Genomic DNA, 20224 nt, shown 5'->3' with positions numbered 1-20224 from the left:
AAGACTTTACTGGAAAGTACACATGTGAACAACATATAAACTCATCTTTTATAAACTATCACTACTGTCCATTTACAAAAAAGTTTTTGAGATAGGTAAAAAACCAGAGCTACATTATTCCCATAAAAACAACTTATGCTTTTTAAAAAATCAAATAAGGTTAAAGTTATTTTATTTAGCAAACATATAGTGCTTACTCTGTGCCAACCACTGTTCTAAACGCTTCACGAATACTAATTCATTAAAGAGTACAGACTTTGAAGCCAGACTGTCTGAATTTAAATTCTAAATCTTCTCATTAGTTGATGACTCAGGCAAGTGACTTACCATCTCTGTGGTTCAGTTTTCTTATCTGTAAAATGGGAATAATAACAGTATCTACCTCACAGAGGTGTTATAAGAATTAATTAGCCAACACATAGCAGTTCTATCTAGGTGAGTGTTACTTGCTGCTATTACTGCTGAAGACACAGGGAGGGGGGCACTCAAAGAGAACAAACCTTACATTCATAATGTCTGTTGCAGGTAACTTTTATTCTGAGATATCTTAAAACTATTTGGAAGCAGATAAAAATAAACAACAAAGCTTTTGTTGCCAATGTACCTTTCCCAATCAGAAATGTCCATGACCAGCGCACTTTAATTTTTGTCCTAAGATCAAGATTTACTATGCCAATGAAAATTTTGCTTTCTTTCCTACAGAAAAAAATGCAACAAGGATGCTATCCTTCCCAAAGCTGACTTCCCCAAAGCTACACTCAGTAACACCTCTAATTTGTTTACACTATATTGCTAATAACTCCATACAGAGGTATCTGCTTCTCTATTTTTCTAAAAGGCCCTAAAAAATGGCCACAGGCCAATCTGCCCTAAACCACATATTTTTACATATTGTCACCTACATACCTGTATCCTCTGGGCAATGGTCTTGAGATCTATAGGCTCCTTAATTATTGCATAATAGTCTGGATATTGCTGGAAGACAAAACCCAGGCATGCTTAATAAGTGAAAATATCTAGCTAATGAGAAAACAAGGAAGTACACTGACCACCTGTTAATCAACTGAGCAGCTTTGTGAGATTAAAGCTAAAGTCACAGATGTACAGCATATTGTTTGTTATATTTGAAGCAGAAAGCATTAGATTTTTACAAGCTTCACGAGACACCATGTTGTAGGACTCTACAGTCAGTATATGGTAATTATCATATAACTAATAACGAAACAATTTAATGTTTTTAAATTCTCTAAATTCACAGATCACACAATTTTAAATTTAAGATCTCAAGTATCTATGCCAGGAAATGAAGCAGAACATTTTTGAAGTGTTTATTATAAACCCTTAATTTAGCAATCTAAATAACACAATTGTATCCTACTTCATATAAAATACTAAGGATCTGTAAGAAGTCAGGTTGCAAGATTTGTTAGTTTCATGTTTAACCTAATGTTCTACTTATTTCAGTCAAAATGTTTTTCAAAATAAATTTTTTCAAAATAAAACACATTTCCAATGAAAATATCTTTTAAAGAAACACAGCAAAATTATAAACAATTTCTGATTTCTTATCAAATATTAGCCAAACAAAAGAAAAAGAGGAAAAAGAGTTAAACACGTTAGAAGAATATACTTGAGGGACTTCCCTGGTGGTGCAGTGGTTAAGAACTCACCTGACAATGCAGGGGACACAGGTTGAAGCCCTGGTCCGGGAAGATCCCACATGCTGTGGAGCAGCTAAGCCTGTGCGCTGCAACTACTAAATTACAACTACTAAAGCCCGTGTGCCTAGAGCCTGTGCTCTGCAACAAGAGAAGCCACTGCAAAGAGAAGCCTGCATAGCACAATGAAGAGTAGCCCCTGCTTGCCGCAACTACAGAAAGCCCGCATGCAATAACAAAGACCCAACGCAGCAAGAAAGAAAGAAGGAAGGAAGGAAGGAGAAAGAGAGAGAGAGAGAAAGAAAGAAAAAGAAAGGAAGGAAGGAAGGAAGAAAGAAAGAAAAGAAAAGAAAGAAAGGAAAGAAAGAAAGAAAGGGAAAGAAAGAAAGGAAAAAAAGACTATACTTCAAGGGTTTCACAAAACCTGGAGTTCATTCACTGCCCTGAGTCTTTCCTACAGGTTTTACTCCTTGGTGAAAATAACTGAAGTCAACCAAAAATCAAAAGTTGGTCTCTTCAGGTGGGGAGAAGTATCAGGGGAAGTCAGACTGTGCTCTCCAGCCTCTTCCTACTGGTTCAAATCCTTGGAGCCCAAACAACAAAAACAACAACAAGAGGCCACAGCGTTCGCTCAATTACTGGGCTAAAGGGATGATCTCATCTCATCTGATCCCTCAGCTTGCCCCTCTCTCTTTTCTGAACTCTACTCCTCTGCTTGCTTAGATCAAACCCCTTTCCTGCCCCTTCTCGTCAACAATTCTGCTTCTGAGGAACAGTTCAGAAGACAAATCATGGCAGGGGCCACCCAGGCTAGGGTACAAAGTAAACCATACCGTTGGCCTATGTATTCCCCACCTACCTCTCCCACTTCGCCAGTGTCCCTTGGGAAGGATTTATAAAGGAAAGCTAAAAACTGCCCTCCCGTCCAGGTCTCAGTCTTTGTTGTCTTTCAAACTGTCACACCCCAAGGGACCTATGGGAATCTCCTTTCCCACATCAACTCCTGCTGCATGGTGTCCCTGAAAATCCTCCCAGAACAAGGGAACTGGGTAGTAATGTTTATTCATCCAACTCACCCTTGGCGGCTTGATCACTACTGATTATCTCATGCAGAGTTAATAATAAATCCTGAGTAAAGATTGGACTCTTCCTATTTCTTAATTATGGTAAAAAATACATAAAATTTTCCATTTAATCTTTTTACATGTACAGTTCAGTGGCTTTAAATACATTCACATTATTGCGCAACCATCACTATCATCCATCTCCAGAACCTCTCATCTTCCCAAGCTGAAACTCCATACCCATCAAACAATAACTCTTCACCTTCCCCTCCTGTCATCCCCTAGAAACCATAACTTTACTTTCTCTATGAATTTGGCTACTCTAAGTACCTCCTAAAAAAGGAATCATACAATATTTGTTCTTTTGTGACCAGCTTATTTCACTTAGTTTAATGTGTTTAGGGTTCACTCTTATTGTAGCATGGGTCAGAATTTCATTCTTTTTAAAGGCTGAATAATACTCCATTGTGCGTATATACTACATTTTATTTATCCATTCACATATAGAAGAATACTTGGGTTGCTTCCTATGTTTCAGCTATTGTGAATAACACTGCTATGAACATGGTTGTACAAATAGCCCTTTGAGACCTTGCTTTCACTCTTTTGGATACATATCTGAAGTAGAAATGCTGGATCACATGACAATTCTATGTTTAATTTTTGAAGAATTGTCTTACTGTTTTTCTCTTTTCTTAAAATTCTAAACATATGACCAATATAATCATTACATTTCTCTAATCAGATCCACACTTAGGAAAGCAGTGATCAGATATGCTTTATTTCTAATGTCATGTTTGTCCTACAACTAGTCATGTTGTAAATAACCACTCTTACTGATGACTGATAGGTAAAGCTGCATGCCACCCATCAGTCAACAAGCACTTCTTGCAAACCCCTGACATGTTGGGTTCCAATTACATGGCAGGGACACAAAAGAAAATATGTCATAGTCCTTGTCCTTAAGAAATTCAGTCCTTGTCCTTAAGAGATAGATAATAAAAAGAAAATGGTCACATGGAGTTGTGTTATAGTGGAGTACTTCTAAAAGTATATCCTTATCTAGAAATACAAGAATGTGGAGACCATAGAATTTTTGTAGTTCCAAAGGCTACAGTGGAACTTTAGCTATGTTTATTGCTTCTTGGGTGTGAAGCCACAAAGGGTTCTAACACACTTAAAGGGCTTCACTGGTCTAGACAACCTCTTCCTCTGTGGGGCAGAAGAGCACTTATTAGATCTCTCTCCATCACCAGAAGATCAAGGTGAACCAAGAGAGGAAGAACTCATTTATCTTCCTTTCACACTGTTTCCTAGCAAAGAGAATGATTCTTCTCTTTCATATATAAAAGGTTTAGTTTAGGCGCTTATTCTATCATTTACAAATTACCTATCTTAGAAACAACCCATGGGACTTCCTAGGTGGCGCAGTGGTTAAGAATCCACCTGCCAATGCAGGGGACACGGGTTCGATCCCTGCTCCAGGAAGATCCCATAAGCCCGTGAGCCACAACTATTGAGCTCGTATGCTGCAAGTACTGAAGCCCACGTGCCTAGAGCCTGTGCTCCAGAGAAGCCACGGCAATGAGGAGCCTGTGCACCACAATGAAGAATAGCCCCCGCTGGCCGCAACTAGAGAAAGCCTGTGTGCAGCAACGAAGACCCCATGCAGGCAATAAATAAATTTTAAAAATTCAATTACATGCAGCTTGACAGAAAAGTTCAGAAAAGGAAAGAAGTGAGGACATTATATTTATTAAAAAAAAAAAAAACAACCCAAATGTCCACCAATAAATGAATGGATAAACAAAAAATGGTATAAGCAATATGTGGTATATATATATAATGGATTCAGCCTTAAAGAGGAAGGAAATCCTGACATGCTACAACATGGATAAACCGTGAAATAAGTGAGACACGAGAGAACAAATACTGTATGATTCCTCTTAAATGAGGTACTTAGAGTAGTCAAATTCATAGAAGCAGAACTGTGGTTTCCAGGGACTGGCAGGTGGGAAAAGTGGGGAGTTATTGTCTAATGGGTAGGAAGATGACAAAGCTCTGGAGATGGATGGTAGTGATAGCTGCACAATAATATGAATGTACTTAATGCCACTGAACTGTACACTTAATATGGTTAAAAGGTAAATGTTATGTTATTGTATATTTAAAGGCCATAAAAAAAAAAAAAAGAATTACCAATCAAAAAAACTAAAACACAATTAAAAAAAACCCCACAATCTTCTGCTGAAGTAAAATGACAGAATATATGTACTCACTGCTGAGGCCATGAGGAGCATCTCTGGGCTACCTCCAATGCCTTCATTAACCTTACTTTATTTACTAAGAACTAATAGAATTTCTGTACTTTAAAAACAAACAAACAAAAAAACCAAAAATACCCACCCCACTTTAATCTACCTGTCTTTAACTGCATCACTTACCACTTTAGAAGGCAGTTTCTGAAAAAGTTCGCTAATGAGACGTCCTGATGGATTTGTGGCTACAACTATGGCTTCAAGAAGCTGCTCCAGTATCTCCTTCAAGTAACTTGGAGAAGACTGAGAGGAGGGGGTTGTGAGGAATGAGAGAGGGAAGAAATAAGTACTTTGTGAGAGAAATCCAAAAATAAATGCTGATATTAAACAGCTTCTAAAATTTTAAAGTTAATTCAAAAGAGCAACTTCTAAACAATACTTATTTTAAGTACAATTTTCAAGAATACCACAGAAATTCTCTGATGCTAGCCAGCCATGAGGGGTTACACTCCCAGGATGGCAAACGTGAAACTAATGAGGCTCCTCATATTATTTCCATAACTAAATCCTTTGAATCATGTCCTTTTACTGAACTCTATTCACAGTAAACACTGTAACAGTGAAGTTAAAATGCCATATGTGTGAAATGATGGAAATGCGTACCTTTTAAGGGTCTGAGTAACTGAGATAGAGGAAACATGCCCCATGATACCTGGCCATTTCTGTATCTGCTGTTCACATCTACTGAAACCTTGGTATTCTGGCAGAACAACTACATACTTCTGGAACTACATACTTTTAACCATGGGGCGCTCTGCCAGATCTAACAACAGAATTTAAGTTATATCAGAATTCAATGTCGATTAAGCTAATGGATGCAATCATTTCTGCTCTCCAGACTGGCTAGCTTATTCCTACCTTAGTCACTATTTCAACAACGGGAAAATACATGTCCCAAAGAGTAGTTTGGCCAGGGAGGGTCTAAGTCTGAAGCCAGTTTCTACAGTCAGAAACGGGATGTCTCAGTCAAGGTTTACATTAAATAGTACTAAGTACAAACTATGTTTTGTGCATATAAAGTAAATATCAATGGTTAATTCTGGTTTAAATCAAAAAGCACTAGTATTTTTGTCCTAATCCAACAGAAGATGTTAGTAAAGTCTCAATTTTAAAGTCCAACATTAACTCCAGAGAGGGTACTGACATCTCTTGGGCCTGCTAGCAAAGCGCCTGGCAAATAACAGACACGCAATAAATATTTAACATTAAGATGTGATTAGCTGAGACTCCCAATCACAAAAGTCTAGAGAAGAACCAACATAACACTGATGAAAGCAGAGGAAAATGCTTATATTTAAGGCATTTACTTACTAGTTAAAACATGACACCAGAGAGTTAGCTTCAAAGAGGAGAGTTATGTCCTGCAGCAAAATTCCTCTCCTCCCAATTCAATCAGCTACTTTGGAAACATTTGCAGATGACAAAGGGAGCAGGGTGTTTGAATGCATTCACATAACTTATTCTTTGGGTGTCTTACTATTTAGTTGCAGAAGAGAGGTGCAATTTCTTTTACTGTTTTTTTTTTCCTCTTTTTAAACATGCATGTTCATTTAGCAAGTATTTCTCAGTATCTACATGTCAGGCAGAGTCTGAATGCCAGAATAGGTGAACAAGATGATATTTTTGTGGAACTATCATTTTACTTAAGGATGACAGAAAGTAAACACATAAACTAATACTAAATACATTATTTCACATGTAGTAATAAAAACTAAAGATCACAGAACAGAGTGATGTGATGATAGGAAAGGAGGAGCACTGAGCAAACGATTTGATAGTGGTTAGGAAAGTCTTTTCCCAGTTTACATTATTTTAAGTGACATTAGAAAAATGCAAAAGACACAGTCACAGGCAGAGCCAAAGGAAGCAAAAGTAAGAGAACTGCAAAACTGCAGAGGCAGGAACACACCTGGCACGTTCTAGGAACAGTAACCAGCCTAACCCACAAAAATATTCCTAACTAAGGTGATTTCATCGACTTTACAACTTTCAATCACAACACTGCCTACCCTTATATAATATCTCAATCTAGCAATATTGGACCAGTCCTTGATAATATGAAGATTCTCCAAAACTGAGCAGGAAGTATGCATTAATATAACAGCAATTCATGAAAGCAACCATGCATGTTACACATAGTCCAGGATGTCCTAGGATCCCCTGCAATTGGGTGGGGCTCTCTGGCTGCATGTCTCTTTACCCTCCTGGTTACCAACACAAGTGCACAGAAAGCCCAGCTGACCACAGTGGCCGAGAGAAATCACAGGCAGGGGCCTCGTCCAACCTTCCAATAGCCTATCTATCACTGCCTCCTGTGGCGCACTTACTCCTTCGCTCACTGTGCCCTGATTGTCTTGCCCATCTTCATCGTCATCCTCGTCATCTGCTTCTCCTTTCTGAACAAACTCATTTCTTGTTCGAAGGTACAAATCCCAGAGTTTGCAAGCAGCTTTATATTCAGGAGAATCTGGCTGTACGTTAGCAAAGAGAAGAGAAAAAAATATCACTTTAGTATTTTATTGTAAATCAATTACTACTTTTAATGCATCCTGTTCCAGTAGATTGGTATCCTAAGACATAACACTGAAAATTCTATTACTGATTTAAAAATTCTTATAAGCAAAAAATACATGGGCCTCAATTCCTAAGAACTAGTGCATGTTTAAAAGGCATTCTGAAATCAGATTATTTTATTTATTTATGGCCTATTTCATTACAAAAAGACTTGAAGAAGATAAGTGATTTGCTAAATTAAGGCTAATTATTACTAATACACTAAGAAAACAATTTAGAGGATACGACCCAACTTAAGGCATATAAATCTGAAGGATAGAAGCTAATGATTATTCTGATTATCACTTCTATCTTTAAACTATTTAATACCTTATCTGAATATTTTCTTTTCCTGAAGTATAGTGGGGATAAACTAACTAAAACTTTCCAGTCAGAACAATGCTGGATGCAATGTTAAGCAAACAAACAAACAAACAAACAAACAAACAGTAAAGCTTTAAAAATGCATCCGTATGCTGCCAATAAGGAGTAAGCAATATTCATAAAAGCAAGAATAGAGTAAAAGCAGGAATCCGGATAAGCAAGCAGAACACTGAAGCCAATGTTCACCTTGAGGGCACCTGTAAGACAAGATAAACTAACCTTTAGTTTTCAAGCCTCCTTGAGGCTGCAAGAACAAGAAATAAAAGCCAGGGTCCACCAGAAGCTGCGACTCCAAAAGCCACGGCTGCATTGTAACTGGGAATTGAAAACAATTCAGTTTCTCTGCTGCCAGGGAAAAGGAAGAGTACCCACCTCATTCTCCACCTAGCTCAACCCATGGTACTGTGGGGAGAAGAGAGGTATGAGATGAATCTCCTCTGAGAACTCTTCATTATAAGTTAGCCCTAACAGAGAGAACAGTGCCTGGGATAAGCAACAAATCTTCTCTAGATGAAGGCAACTTCAACCTAAGCCTAAGAATCTCTTTGGACAAAGTTCTGAGAAATATAAGCTCAAGTCAAAATCATGAAACACACAAGAATAAGAGTCACAAGAGAAAGCTAGCGGAAATAACAGCAAAAACACACATGCAAATATTCAGACACTGAATTATCTGCTATAGAATAAAAAACAAATATGTTGAGTATGTTTAAAGAAATAATAGGACTGAAGATATAAGCAATCCCCCAAAAAGAAACTACTTCAAAAATAACAAAAATATAAACGTTAAAATGTAAGAGCTCAACAAATTTGTTTAAGAGCAGATTTCAAAAAAGAGTTAAGAACTAAAGATATTACCTACAACAAAAGATCAGAAAGAGAAATTAAGGAAACAATCCCATTCACCATTGCAACAAAAAGAATAAAATACCTAGGAATAAACCTAACTAAGGTGATAAAAGACCTGTACTCAGAAAACTGTAAGATACTGATGAAAGAAATCAAAGACAACACAAAAAGAATCAATACTGTGAAAATGACTATACTACCCAAAGCAATCTACAGATTCAATGCAATCCCTGTCAAATTACCAATGGCAGTTTTTACAGAACCAGAACAAAAAAAACCTAAAATCTGTATGATGACACAAAAGACCCCAAATAGCCAAAGCAATCTTGAGGGGAAAAAAAACATGGAGCTGGAGGAATCAGACTCCCTGACTTCAGACTATACTACAAAGCTACAGTAATCAAGACAATATGGTACTGGCACAAATACAGAAATATAGATGGAACAGGAAAGAAAGCCAAGAGATAAGCCAATGCACCTGTGGTTAACTAACCTATGACAAAGGATGCAAGGATAGACAATGGAGAAAAGGCAGCCTCTTCAATAAGTGGTGCTGGGAAAACAGGACAGCTACATGTAAAAGAATGAAATTAGAACACTTCCTAAACACCACACACAAAAATAAACTCAAAATGGATTAAAGACCCAAATGTAAGGCCAGACACTATAAACTCTTAGAGGGAAACACAGGAAGAACACACTTTGACATAAATCACAGTAAGATCTTTTTTGACCCACCTCCTGGAGTAATGCAAATAAAAACAAAAATAAACAAGTGGGACCTAATGAAACTTAAAAGCTTTTGCACAGCAAAGGAAACCATAAACAAGATGAAAAGACAACCCTCAGAATGGGAGAAAATATTTGCAAATGAATAAACAAAGGATTAATCTCCAAAATATATAAAAGGTTCATGCAGCTCAATATCAAATCAAAACAAAACAGTAACCAACACAATCAAAAAATGGGCAGAAGAACTAAATAGGCATTTCTCCAAAGAAGACATACAGATGGCCAAGAGGCACATGAAAAGCTGCTCAACATCACTAATTATTAGAGAAATGCAAATCAAAACTATAATGAGGTATCACCTCACACGGGTTAGAACGGGCATCACCAGAAAATCTACAAACAATAAATGCTGGAGAGGGTGTGGAGACAAGGGAACGTTCTTGCACTGTTGGTGGGAATGTAAATTGATACAGCCACTATGGAGAACAGTATGGAGGTTCCTTGAAAAACTAAAAATGGGATTGCCATATGACCCAGCAATCCCACTACCGGGCATATACACAGAGAACACCATAATTCAAAAAGACACATGCACCCCAATGTTCACTGCAGCACTATTTACAATAGTCAGGTCATGGAAGCAACCTAAACGTCCATCAACAGACGAAGGGATAAAGAAGATGAGGTACATATATACAATGGGATATTACTCAGTCATAAAAGGAACGAAATTGGGTCATTTGTAGAGACATGGATGGACCTAGAGACTGTCATACCGAGTGAAGTCAGTCAGAAAAACAAATATCGTATATTAACGCATATATGCGGAATCTAGAAAAATCATACAGATCAACCAGTTTGCAAGGCGGAAATAGAGACACAGATGTAAAGAGCAAACATGTAGACAACCAAGGGGGGAAAGCGCAGTTGGGGGGAGGGAGGAGGTTGGGGTGGGATGAATTGGGAGATTGGGATTGCCATATATACATTACTAGTAAGAAAAAAAAAATCAAATTGTACACTTAGAAAAAATAAAATAAAATTATAATTAAAAAAAATATTACCTAAAAAACAACACTGACACAAAAAAGGGGACTATAAAAAGTTAAGAGAAATGGAAATCTAAGAGAGTTCTAATATAACACCCAATCAGAGGGATTTCCCTGGAGATCCAGTGGATAAGACTCCATGCTCTCAATGTAGGGGGCCCAGGTTCAATCCCTGGTTGGGGAACAAGATCCCACAAGCATGCAGCAACAAAGATGCCACATGCTGCAACTAAGAAGCCCGCATGCTGCAACGAAGAAGCCTGCATGCTGCAACGAAGCCCACATGCTGCAACAAAGATCCCACATGCTAAGACCGGTGCAGCCAAAATAAATAAATAAACTTTTTTTTTTAAAAGGATCTTAAAGAAAAGAAAATCCAGAGTTCTATAAGGAGAAGAGAGAATGGGGCAAGTGCAATATACAAAGACATAACGGCTGAAAACTTTCCAGAACTCATGAAAAACACCAACCCAAAGATTTAGAAAGATCCACAACTCCCAAATTCTATTTGTATCTAGACATATCACAGTGAAACTGCAGAATATAAAAGACAAAAATAAAATACTAAAGATAGCCAGAAAGAAAAGACAGGTAATCTTCAAAGGAACTATAGTTATACTGACAGATGAGTTCTCAATAGCAATATAAGAATGAAGAATGAATAGAGGAGTATGATTGTGAGTAAAAATACTAACTATACAGTAACATTATTTTATGGGATTAAATATTTTTCACAACAGAACTAAAATACAAAACATCAGTAGCATAAATAAAAAGATCAGAGTTACATTATTACAAGGTTTTGTATTATTTAGAAGGACATTTAAGATAGTGATTAACTTTTGACTTTGAAAAATTAATTATGCATACTAAAACTTCTTGGATAAGAACTAATAGATTGTCAATGGACCTTACAACTTCCAAATTGTAGAGGAAAAAAATAAAAAATAAAATAAAACCAACAGGACTTCCTTGATGGAGCAGCAGTTAAGAATCTGCCCATGGACTTCCTAGGTGGCGCACTGGTTGGGAATCCGCCTACCAATGCAGGGGACACAGGTTCGAGCCCTGCTCTGGGAAGATTCCACATTCCACGGTGCAGCTGAGCCCGTGCGCCACAGCTATTGAGCCTGTGCTCTAGAGTCCGTGAGCCACAACTATTGAGCCCATGTGCCACAACTATTGATGCCCACATGCCTAGGGCCCATGCTCCACAACAAGAGAAGCCACTACAATGAGGAGTCTGCACACCGCAATGAAGAGTAGCCCCCACTCTCAGCAACTAGAGAGGGCTCATGTGCAGCAACGAAGACCCAATGCAGCCAATAAATAAATAAAATAAATAAATAAATTAAAAAAAAAAAAAAAGAATCTGCCTGCCAATGCAGGGGACACAGGTTCGATCCCTGCTCCAGGAAGATTCCACATGCCTTGGAGCAACTAAGCCCATGCACTACAACTACTGAGCCTGTTCTCTAGAGCCCGAAAGCCACAACTATTGAGCCCAAGTGCCACAACTACTGAAGCCCAAGTGCCTAGAGCCCATGCTCCACAAGAGATGCCACCACAACAAAAAGCCAGCACACCACATCAAAGAGTATCCCTGTTCACCACAATTAGAGAAAGACTGTGGTGCAGCTACGAAGACCCAATACAGCCAAAATAAATAAATAATAACTCCTTAAAAAAATAAAATAAAACCAAGAAAAAAAGGGGGGGGGGGGCGAGAAGGCAGAGAGAAAAACGAAATAAAAAATTACAAACTGAGATAAAGTAGAAATTTAAATGATAGGAATATACCCAAACATAATGGTAATTACTAAAACTGTAAAAATATGAAATGCTTCAGTTAAAAGGTAAGGATGATCAACTGGATTAACAGAAATTCATGTATACAGGGCTTACAAGAGATACATTAGCATTAAAAAGATATGACGAGGTTGGAGGTAAAAGAGTGGAAAAATAAAACTAGATGAACACAAAAAATAAAGCTGATACTACTTTACATGTAATAATATCAGATGAAACAAACTTCAAACAAAAGGCATTAGTAACAATAAAGAAAGCTACTACAGAGGCACTTGCCTGGTGGCGCAGTTGTTAGGAATCTGCCTGCCAATGCAGGGGACTCGGGTTCAATCTCTGCTCCAGGAGAATCCTACATGCCTCGGAGCAACTAAGCCCATGTGCCACAACTACTGAGCCAGTGTGCCACAACTAATGAAGCTTGTGTGCCTAGAGCCCATGCTCCACAACAAGAGAAGCCACCGAAAGGAGAAGCCCGCACACCGTAAGGAAGAGTAGCCCCCACTTTCTGCAACTAGAGGAAGTCCGTGCTCAGCAGCAAAGACCCAATGCAGGAAAAAAAAAAACGTAAATACATAAATGCATAAATTTAAAAGAAAATTTTAAAAGAAAGCCACTACATAATGCAAAAAATTCAATTTACTAGGATATACAGCATAACTTTCAGCTTGTACGCTCCTACTTGCATAGTTTCAAAATATATAAAGAAAAAATCAATATGGCTAATAAGGAGAACCAGACAAATCTATCATTAGAGTTAGAGATTTTAAAACACTTTCCTTGGGGGACTTCCCTGGCGGTCCAGTGGTTAAGAATCCACACTTCCAGTGCAGGGGGGGCGAATTCGATCCCTGGTCAGGGAACTAATAAGATTCCGCATACCACACAGTGGCACGGCCGAAAAAACCAAAAAAATAAAAAAACACCAAAAACAAACAAAAAAACTCCACATGATTTGGTAAGTGAATAGTTCATGCAAGTTCATGCAGATAAATCAGGATATAAAAGATATCAGCAACATAATTAACAACCTATGTCGAACGGACACATGCAGAGTATTGTACCCAATGAACAGCACGCATGTTATATATTCACAAGATTCACAGCAACTTTATTCATTATTGTTAAAGCAGAAACAACCCAAATGTCCATCAACCAGGAAACAAACACAATATGACATATCCAATATTATTCAGCCATAAAAAAGGAGCAAAGTATTAATATATATTACAACAAGGATGAACCTTGAAGAAATTATGCTCAGTGAAAAAAGCTAGTAATCAAAGGCCATAAAGTGTAGGATTGCATTTATACACGATGTCCTTACAAAAAGCATTGGGTTGGCGAAAAAGTTCCTTTGGTTTTTAAGCAAAAATAAAGGACACATTTTTCATTTTCACCAAGAACTTTACTGAATAACATATTCACTGTTTTGTTCCACCACCTTCTGCCATTTTTCAGGCAACTTCGTAACTCCATCTTCCCAAAACTTTTTATCTTTTTGAGCAAAGAACTATTCCAGGTGCCTTTTACAGTCGTCCAGGGAATTGACATTTTTTCCATTAAGAGAATTTTGTAAAGACCGAAATAAATGTAAATCTGAAGGTGCAATATCTGGTGAATATGGTAGATCAATCAGAACTTCCCAAGCTGTAACAGTTTTTGCCTGGTCATCAAAGAAACATGCAGTCTTGTATTATCCTGATGGAAGATTATGCATTTTCTGTTGACTAATTCTGGACGCTTTTCCTCAAGCGTTGCTTTCAGTTGATCTAACTGGGAGTAGTACTTGCTGGAATTAATCATTTGGTTTTCTGGAAGGAGCTCATCATACAGAATTCCCTTCCAATCCCACCATATACACAACATCACCTTCTTTGGATGAAGGCCAGCCTTTGAAGTGGTTGGTGGTGGTTCATTTCACTTGTCCCACAATCTCTCCCATTTCATATAATTGTACAGTATCCACTTTTCATTGCCTGTCACAATTTGTTTTAAAAAATGAAACATTTTTGTTATGTTTAAGTAGAGAATCACATGTAGAAATATGGTCAAGAAGGTTTTTTTTTCACTTATCTTACATGAAACCCAAACATGAAAGCTGGTACAAACGATTTTCAACACTTGATTTGGATATTTTGAGTATATCGGCTATCTCCTCAGTGATATAAAGTTGACTTCTCTCAATAAATATCTCAATTTGATTGCTATCAACTTCAACTGGTCTATCCGACCGTGGAGCATCGTCCAGAGAGAAATCTCTAGCAAGAAACTTCGCCAACCACTTTTGACATGTTCGATCAGTCACAGCACCTTCTCCGTACACTGTACAAATCTTTTCCTGCATTTCAGTTGCATTTTTATCTTTCTTGAAATAATAAAGCATAATATGATAAAAATGTTGCTTTTTTTCTTCCATCTTCAACATTAAAATGGTTTTGATAAGTTTTTTTTTTAATGCACACTGATATGACAGCTGTCACAACACAATCTAACAAAATTGTTTCGAAAGAAGTTAAAGACAACTAAGCACTACTAGAGCCATCTTATGGAAAAAATCGAACGAACCTTTTGGCCAACCCAATAGATTAGTGGTTGCCAGAGGCTAGGAGAAGGAGAAATGGAGTATGCCTGTTGATGGGTATGGTTTTCTTTTTGGGGTACTGAAAAAATTCTGGAGTTTCACAGTGGTGATGGCTGTACAACTTTCAAATATACTAAAAGCCCCCAAATTCTACACTTTGAAAGAGTGTGTGAATTAAAGAAAAATATATACACACAACATTAAGAATAAATCTAAAATTTTTGCAGAATCTTAATGAAAAAACACTTAAAGCTTTGCTAAAAAGACAAGTAAGTGAAGATGTACCAAATTCAGATTGGAATAATCAGCATCACAATTATGTCAATTCTCCAAAATATAATCTACAGTGTCAATGCAATTCTGACACAAATTCAAACAATTTTTTGGGTGCTTGTTGACAACACACTAAATGTATTAATGTATAAGGAAAGTACCAAGAATAATCAAAACAGTTTCTCTGCCAGATAAAGAATTATAAAGCCATAGAAACTAAGGTAGAAATAGAATAGTCCAGTTTTAGATAAACTGGCCAGAACAAAAGGAACAGAATAAAAGGCCAGAAAGAGACCCATGAGCACATAGAAACAAAGCCAGCACTGACACCACAGACAAATGTGAAGTGGATGGCCATTTCAAGGTGCTGCTTATACCTGTGAAAAAAATAGATCCTGACCTCAGAGAAGACACAACAATCAATCCCAGCTTCACTAAAGGCTTATACACGAAAGACAAGACAAACCTTTAGAAGAAAATGAGAGAAGAATATCTTTATAATCTTTGGGCAGGAGAGATTTCTGAAATAAGACACAAAGAAGGATAAACCACAAATGTAAAGACTAATAAATCTGACCATATTAAAATAAAAAAACTTCTGTTTATCAAAAGACACCACAGAGACTTCCCTGGTGGTTCAGTAGGTAAGACTCTGCATTCTCAGTGCAGGGGGCCCAGATCTGATCCTTGGTGAGGGAACTAGATCCTACATGCACACCACAACTAAGAGTTCACAAGCCACAACTAAAGATCTCGCATGCTGCAACTAAACACGTTGCAATGAAGATCCCGCGTGCCACAACAAAGACCCAGAGCAGCCAAAATACATATTAAAAAAAAAAAAGACACCACAAAGAGTGAAAAAATAGCCACAGTGGAAGAAGATATTCACAACACACATAACCAAAAAAGGATTAGTATCCAGAAAAAAAAAATTTTTTTTAAGTAAATATGAAAATGACAACACAAGAAAGAAATGGGCAAAGGATGCAGACACAGAAGAAACAAGAATGGTTCATAATCATATTAATCTTCAGTTCCTCTACTAAAAAGAGAAATGCAAACTCAAACTATCAAATGAAAAACCACTACTTACCTACCAGACTGATAAATATTAAAAATCCACACAATTATCAAGTTGGTTATCTTCCAAATTCCATGCTTTCTTACCTTATAATAGGCCTTTGCATTGTTAAAAAGCAGCTGGAAGTCAGCAGTCAGCAGATTAACATCATCATACTCCTCCATTTTTAGTTTCTGCTGGATTTTCATCAAGTCAATGGGCTGAGAAACCACTTCATAATAATCTGGTTGATTTCTGTCAATAATTTAATGTTTTTTAAAAAGGTATTAACCAAAAGCCTATAAAAAGTTATGTCTCAAAACTATCTGTGGTTATGTCCAACACGCCAAGTGACAGAATATATTAGACATACTCCCATTACTGGAAGTGAGAGGGAATGACAAAAGCAAGATGAATATGCATGTCCTTTCCAAAGTATGTATTAGTGATATAAAAACCTAAGTTAATATCTGTGATGGTCTTTTATATACTAAATACTTAAGATTTAGGGCACCAGCACTAAAACCATGTTAATGGTATCTTCTATAAATGAAAATGACTTACCTTTCACGGAGTTCAATAGTGGCTGAAAACAGGTATGTTCCAAAGCTCTTTATTAACTTTTAAAATGCATTATCTTTCTTCAGGAAGTGACCACAGAACTTTCTCTGCCAAGTACTATCAAGTGCCTAGTATATGTGCTGCTCTAACATCAAGTACTAAAGTTACAAAAGAAAAAGACAAGGCCCTGGGCACAGGAGCTTACCAAAGACAAAGAATAAATTAAGTTTTTAAAACCCTTATCAACTACTTATGATTTTAGTGAACCATAAAATTAAGTATGAGGGGATAAAAAGGAGTATTCAATCTGCTATTCAAAGAAAGTAAGAACATAAAGGTCTCAGTTAGTAACAACAAAGGCCCATCCAGGCCTAACATCAGTGTTGTCATTGGTACCAAGGGAGTTTCTCAGAGTGAGCACTAGGGCTTTGTTAACTTGGTACCCAAGATAGCTCTCTCTGCGTGGGCCTGATGGGCCATAGTCCTCTGCTCCTCACTGAGGCTGGGCCTTAGCAGCCTCTCAGGCATGGGGGATTATCTGTAGACAATTAAGAACCCAATGAGGACACATACCTGGAAAGGACACTATCTCCCAGATGCTCTACTGGGGGTTCCTCACAAACATTTTCAGAATTACTATATAGAAAAAAAGGATCAGGGGCTTCCCTGGTGTTGCAGTGGTTAAGAATCCGCTTGCCAATACAGGGGACAAGGGTTCCATCCCTGCCCCAGGAAGATTCCACATGCCGTGGAGCAACTAAGCTCGTGCGCCACAATTAGTGAGCCAGCACTCTAGAGCCTTCAAGCCACAACTATTGAGCCCATGTGCCAAGAACTACTGAAGCCTGCACGCCTAAAGCCCATGCTCCACAACAAGAGAAGCCACCACAATGAGAAGCCTGCACACTGCAACAAAGAGTAAGCCCTGCTTACCGCAACTAGAGAAAACCCGCGTGCAGCAACGAAGACCCAACACAGCCAATACATAAATAAATGAATAAATAAATAAATAAATTTATTTAAAAGAAAAAAGACAAAAAGGATCAGGATCCCAACATTCCACTCCATATACTGTGGTCAAAACAATCTCCACGCTTTAAAAATGAAACAGCCCTGATTTTTTCCCACTTAAATCAACATACATGGACTTCCTAGGTGACACAGTGGTTAAGAATCCACCTGCCAATGCAGGGGACATGGGTTCGATCCCTGCCCCAGGAAGATTCCACATGCTGCAGAGCAACTAAGCCCATGCGCCACAACTATTGAGCCTGTGCTCTAGAGCCCATGAGCCACAACTGTTGAGCCCGTGTGCCACAACTACTGAAGCCCGTGCTCCGCAACAAGAGAAGCCACCACAATGAGGAGCCCACGCACCACAATGAAGAGCAGCCCCCGCTCGCCACAACTAGAGAAAGCCCATGCACAGCAACAAAGACCCAATGCAGCCAATAAATAAATAAATTAAAAAAAAAATCAACATACAGAAAAGCATAGAAAAGTAAAAACAGTCCCTATTTATCCAGAGTTAAAAGCACTATTAGTATTCTTTCAGACTTTTGTGCGTGCACACACACACAGGATTGTGAAGTACATGTCTTAAGAGCTCTTCTCTTTCAACAATAGGTGAGGGCACCCTGCCATAATATGGCCACAGGATAGTCAAAGCATAACAGCATTTTAACCATAAAAGTGAGAAAGACTCTGCCTGACATGCAGAGTTTGCTGGCTACCGCCAAACCTATTCTCCCTCCTTCCCAAGATGAAAGCATTCTAAGCTTCTGCCTGGGTACTAAAGGCTAAATACTTAGCCTCATTGCAGCTAAGTTCTGGCCAATGCAAGAGCTGAACTGTATCATGTCCAGGTCACGTACTTAACATGCCCTTTTTTTCCTATGTGCTGGAAGGTAGTTGTGGTGGTGAGCTATCTCAGACCACGCAGACAAGGGCAATACCCCAAGCACAGCAGAATAAAAAGATAGACATTATCTCGGCCCTGAAGACCTCACAGAATAGGACTTGTACTTGAAAGAGAGCAATTGTTCTTGTTTCAGCCATTGTTAACTTGGATGTCCTAGTACAAGCAGCCTAATATACTAATCAAAACAAAGTCTCAAAAAGAGATTCACACACAGCTCTGAGTAATACTACTTTCCACAAGCTCCTGAGAAACATATGCATTCCACAGAGGAGGGGCAGAGATACAGGGAGGCACAGCAGTGGGGGAAAGCAGCAGTGCTCCTAAAGTACTGCATCATGGAGGCTAGAAGACAGTTCTCCAGCACCCAAGGCCTGTATTCTCTGCCCCTCAGCTGGTGGAAAGCAGGCAGCAGAGGGGCAGTCCTTTTCCATGAGGTGTTTGTGTACTACAATATGATGCTGCTTCTCTATACAACATACTGGTTAAGAGCACAAGCTTTAGAATCAGAAAGACTTGAGTCTGAATTCTGGTTATCCTTAGTAGTTCTAGAACTTATACAAGTTGTCATCTATAACTTGTGATAACAATACCGCACAGGTTTAAACAAGATACGGACTGGAAAGTGCTTGGTATTGTATCTAGCATGTAGTAAGCAATAAATATGGGCTTTTCTTAGCATATGCTAATTAAATGACAACTTTCAAAAGACTGCTACTGATAAACTAACTGAAATCTGGAGACAGATCTCCTTAAAAAAAAACTCACCTTTTTTTTTGGCATTACTAATTTACAGGGCTCTCCTCATTCAAGATTATGACACTGCATCCTTGGTGGCTCTGTTCTTTGAAGTGAGAGGTTTGCCTTCAGCTAAACTGGCTTGCTGGCTACCCATGAATGTTGTGACATCAACACTCATGAATGGATCTAAACCTTTAATTAACTCATTGTATTAGTTTCCTATTGTTACTACAACAAATTACCACAAAATTAATGGCTTAAAACAATACAAATTTATTATAATTACATAAGTCATAAATGGGTCTCACTGAGCTAAAAGGCAAGGTGTTCACATTCCTTCTGGAGGTTCTAGAGAACTCATTTCCTTGCCTTTTCCAGCTTCTAGAGGCCTCGTATACTCCTTGGCTTGTAGCCCCGTTCCTCCATCTTCAAAGCCAGGAGGACAGCATCTTCCAATCTCTCTCTGACTGACTCTTCTGCTTCCCTCTGCCCTGTTTAAGGACCCCTATGATTACAATGGGACCACCTGGATAATTCAGGATAATTTCTCCAATTCAAAGGCAGTTGACTAACAAATTTAATTTCTCTTTGCCATGTAATCCTACATATTCATGGATTCTGGGGATTACAACATGGACATTTGGGAGGGCATTAGTCTATCTACCACACTC

At 38.2% G+C, this 20224-nt stretch overlaps 1 protein-coding gene across 15 annotated transcripts in view; it reads right to left on the bottom strand.

Annotated features, from left to right (window-relative positions):
- The window catches only part of PBRM1 (polybromo 1), a 119035-nt gene that overhangs the window by 85934 nt on the left and 12877 nt on the right, over window positions 1–20224 (bottom strand). For 13 of the 15 annotated variants that reach the window (XM_057704931.1, XM_057704928.1, XM_057704926.1 and 10 more), the window contains 4 exons: window positions 16441–16588; window positions 7368–7511; window positions 5167–5283; window positions 907–975 (listed from right to left, as the gene is read on the bottom strand). In XM_057704931.1, the coding sequence (XP_057560914.1) occupies window positions 907–975; window positions 5167–5283; window positions 7368–7511; window positions 16441–16588 (478 nt within the window). The remainder of the gene's footprint in view (window positions 1–906; window positions 976–5166; window positions 5284–7367; window positions 7512–16440; window positions 16589–20224) is intronic. The other 2 variants (XM_057704934.1, XM_057704938.1) reach the window with 1 other exon arrangement.

This window comes from Hippopotamus amphibius, chromosome 13 (assembly GCF_030028045.1).
Source record: "Hippopotamus amphibius kiboko isolate mHipAmp2 chromosome 13, mHipAmp2.hap2, whole genome shotgun sequence".
Classification (NCBI taxonomy): domain Eukaryota; kingdom Metazoa; phylum Chordata; class Mammalia; order Artiodactyla; family Hippopotamidae; genus Hippopotamus; species Hippopotamus amphibius.
Note: the sequence above shows the minus strand (reverse complement) of the source record. Positions and strands in the feature narration are given on the sequence as shown.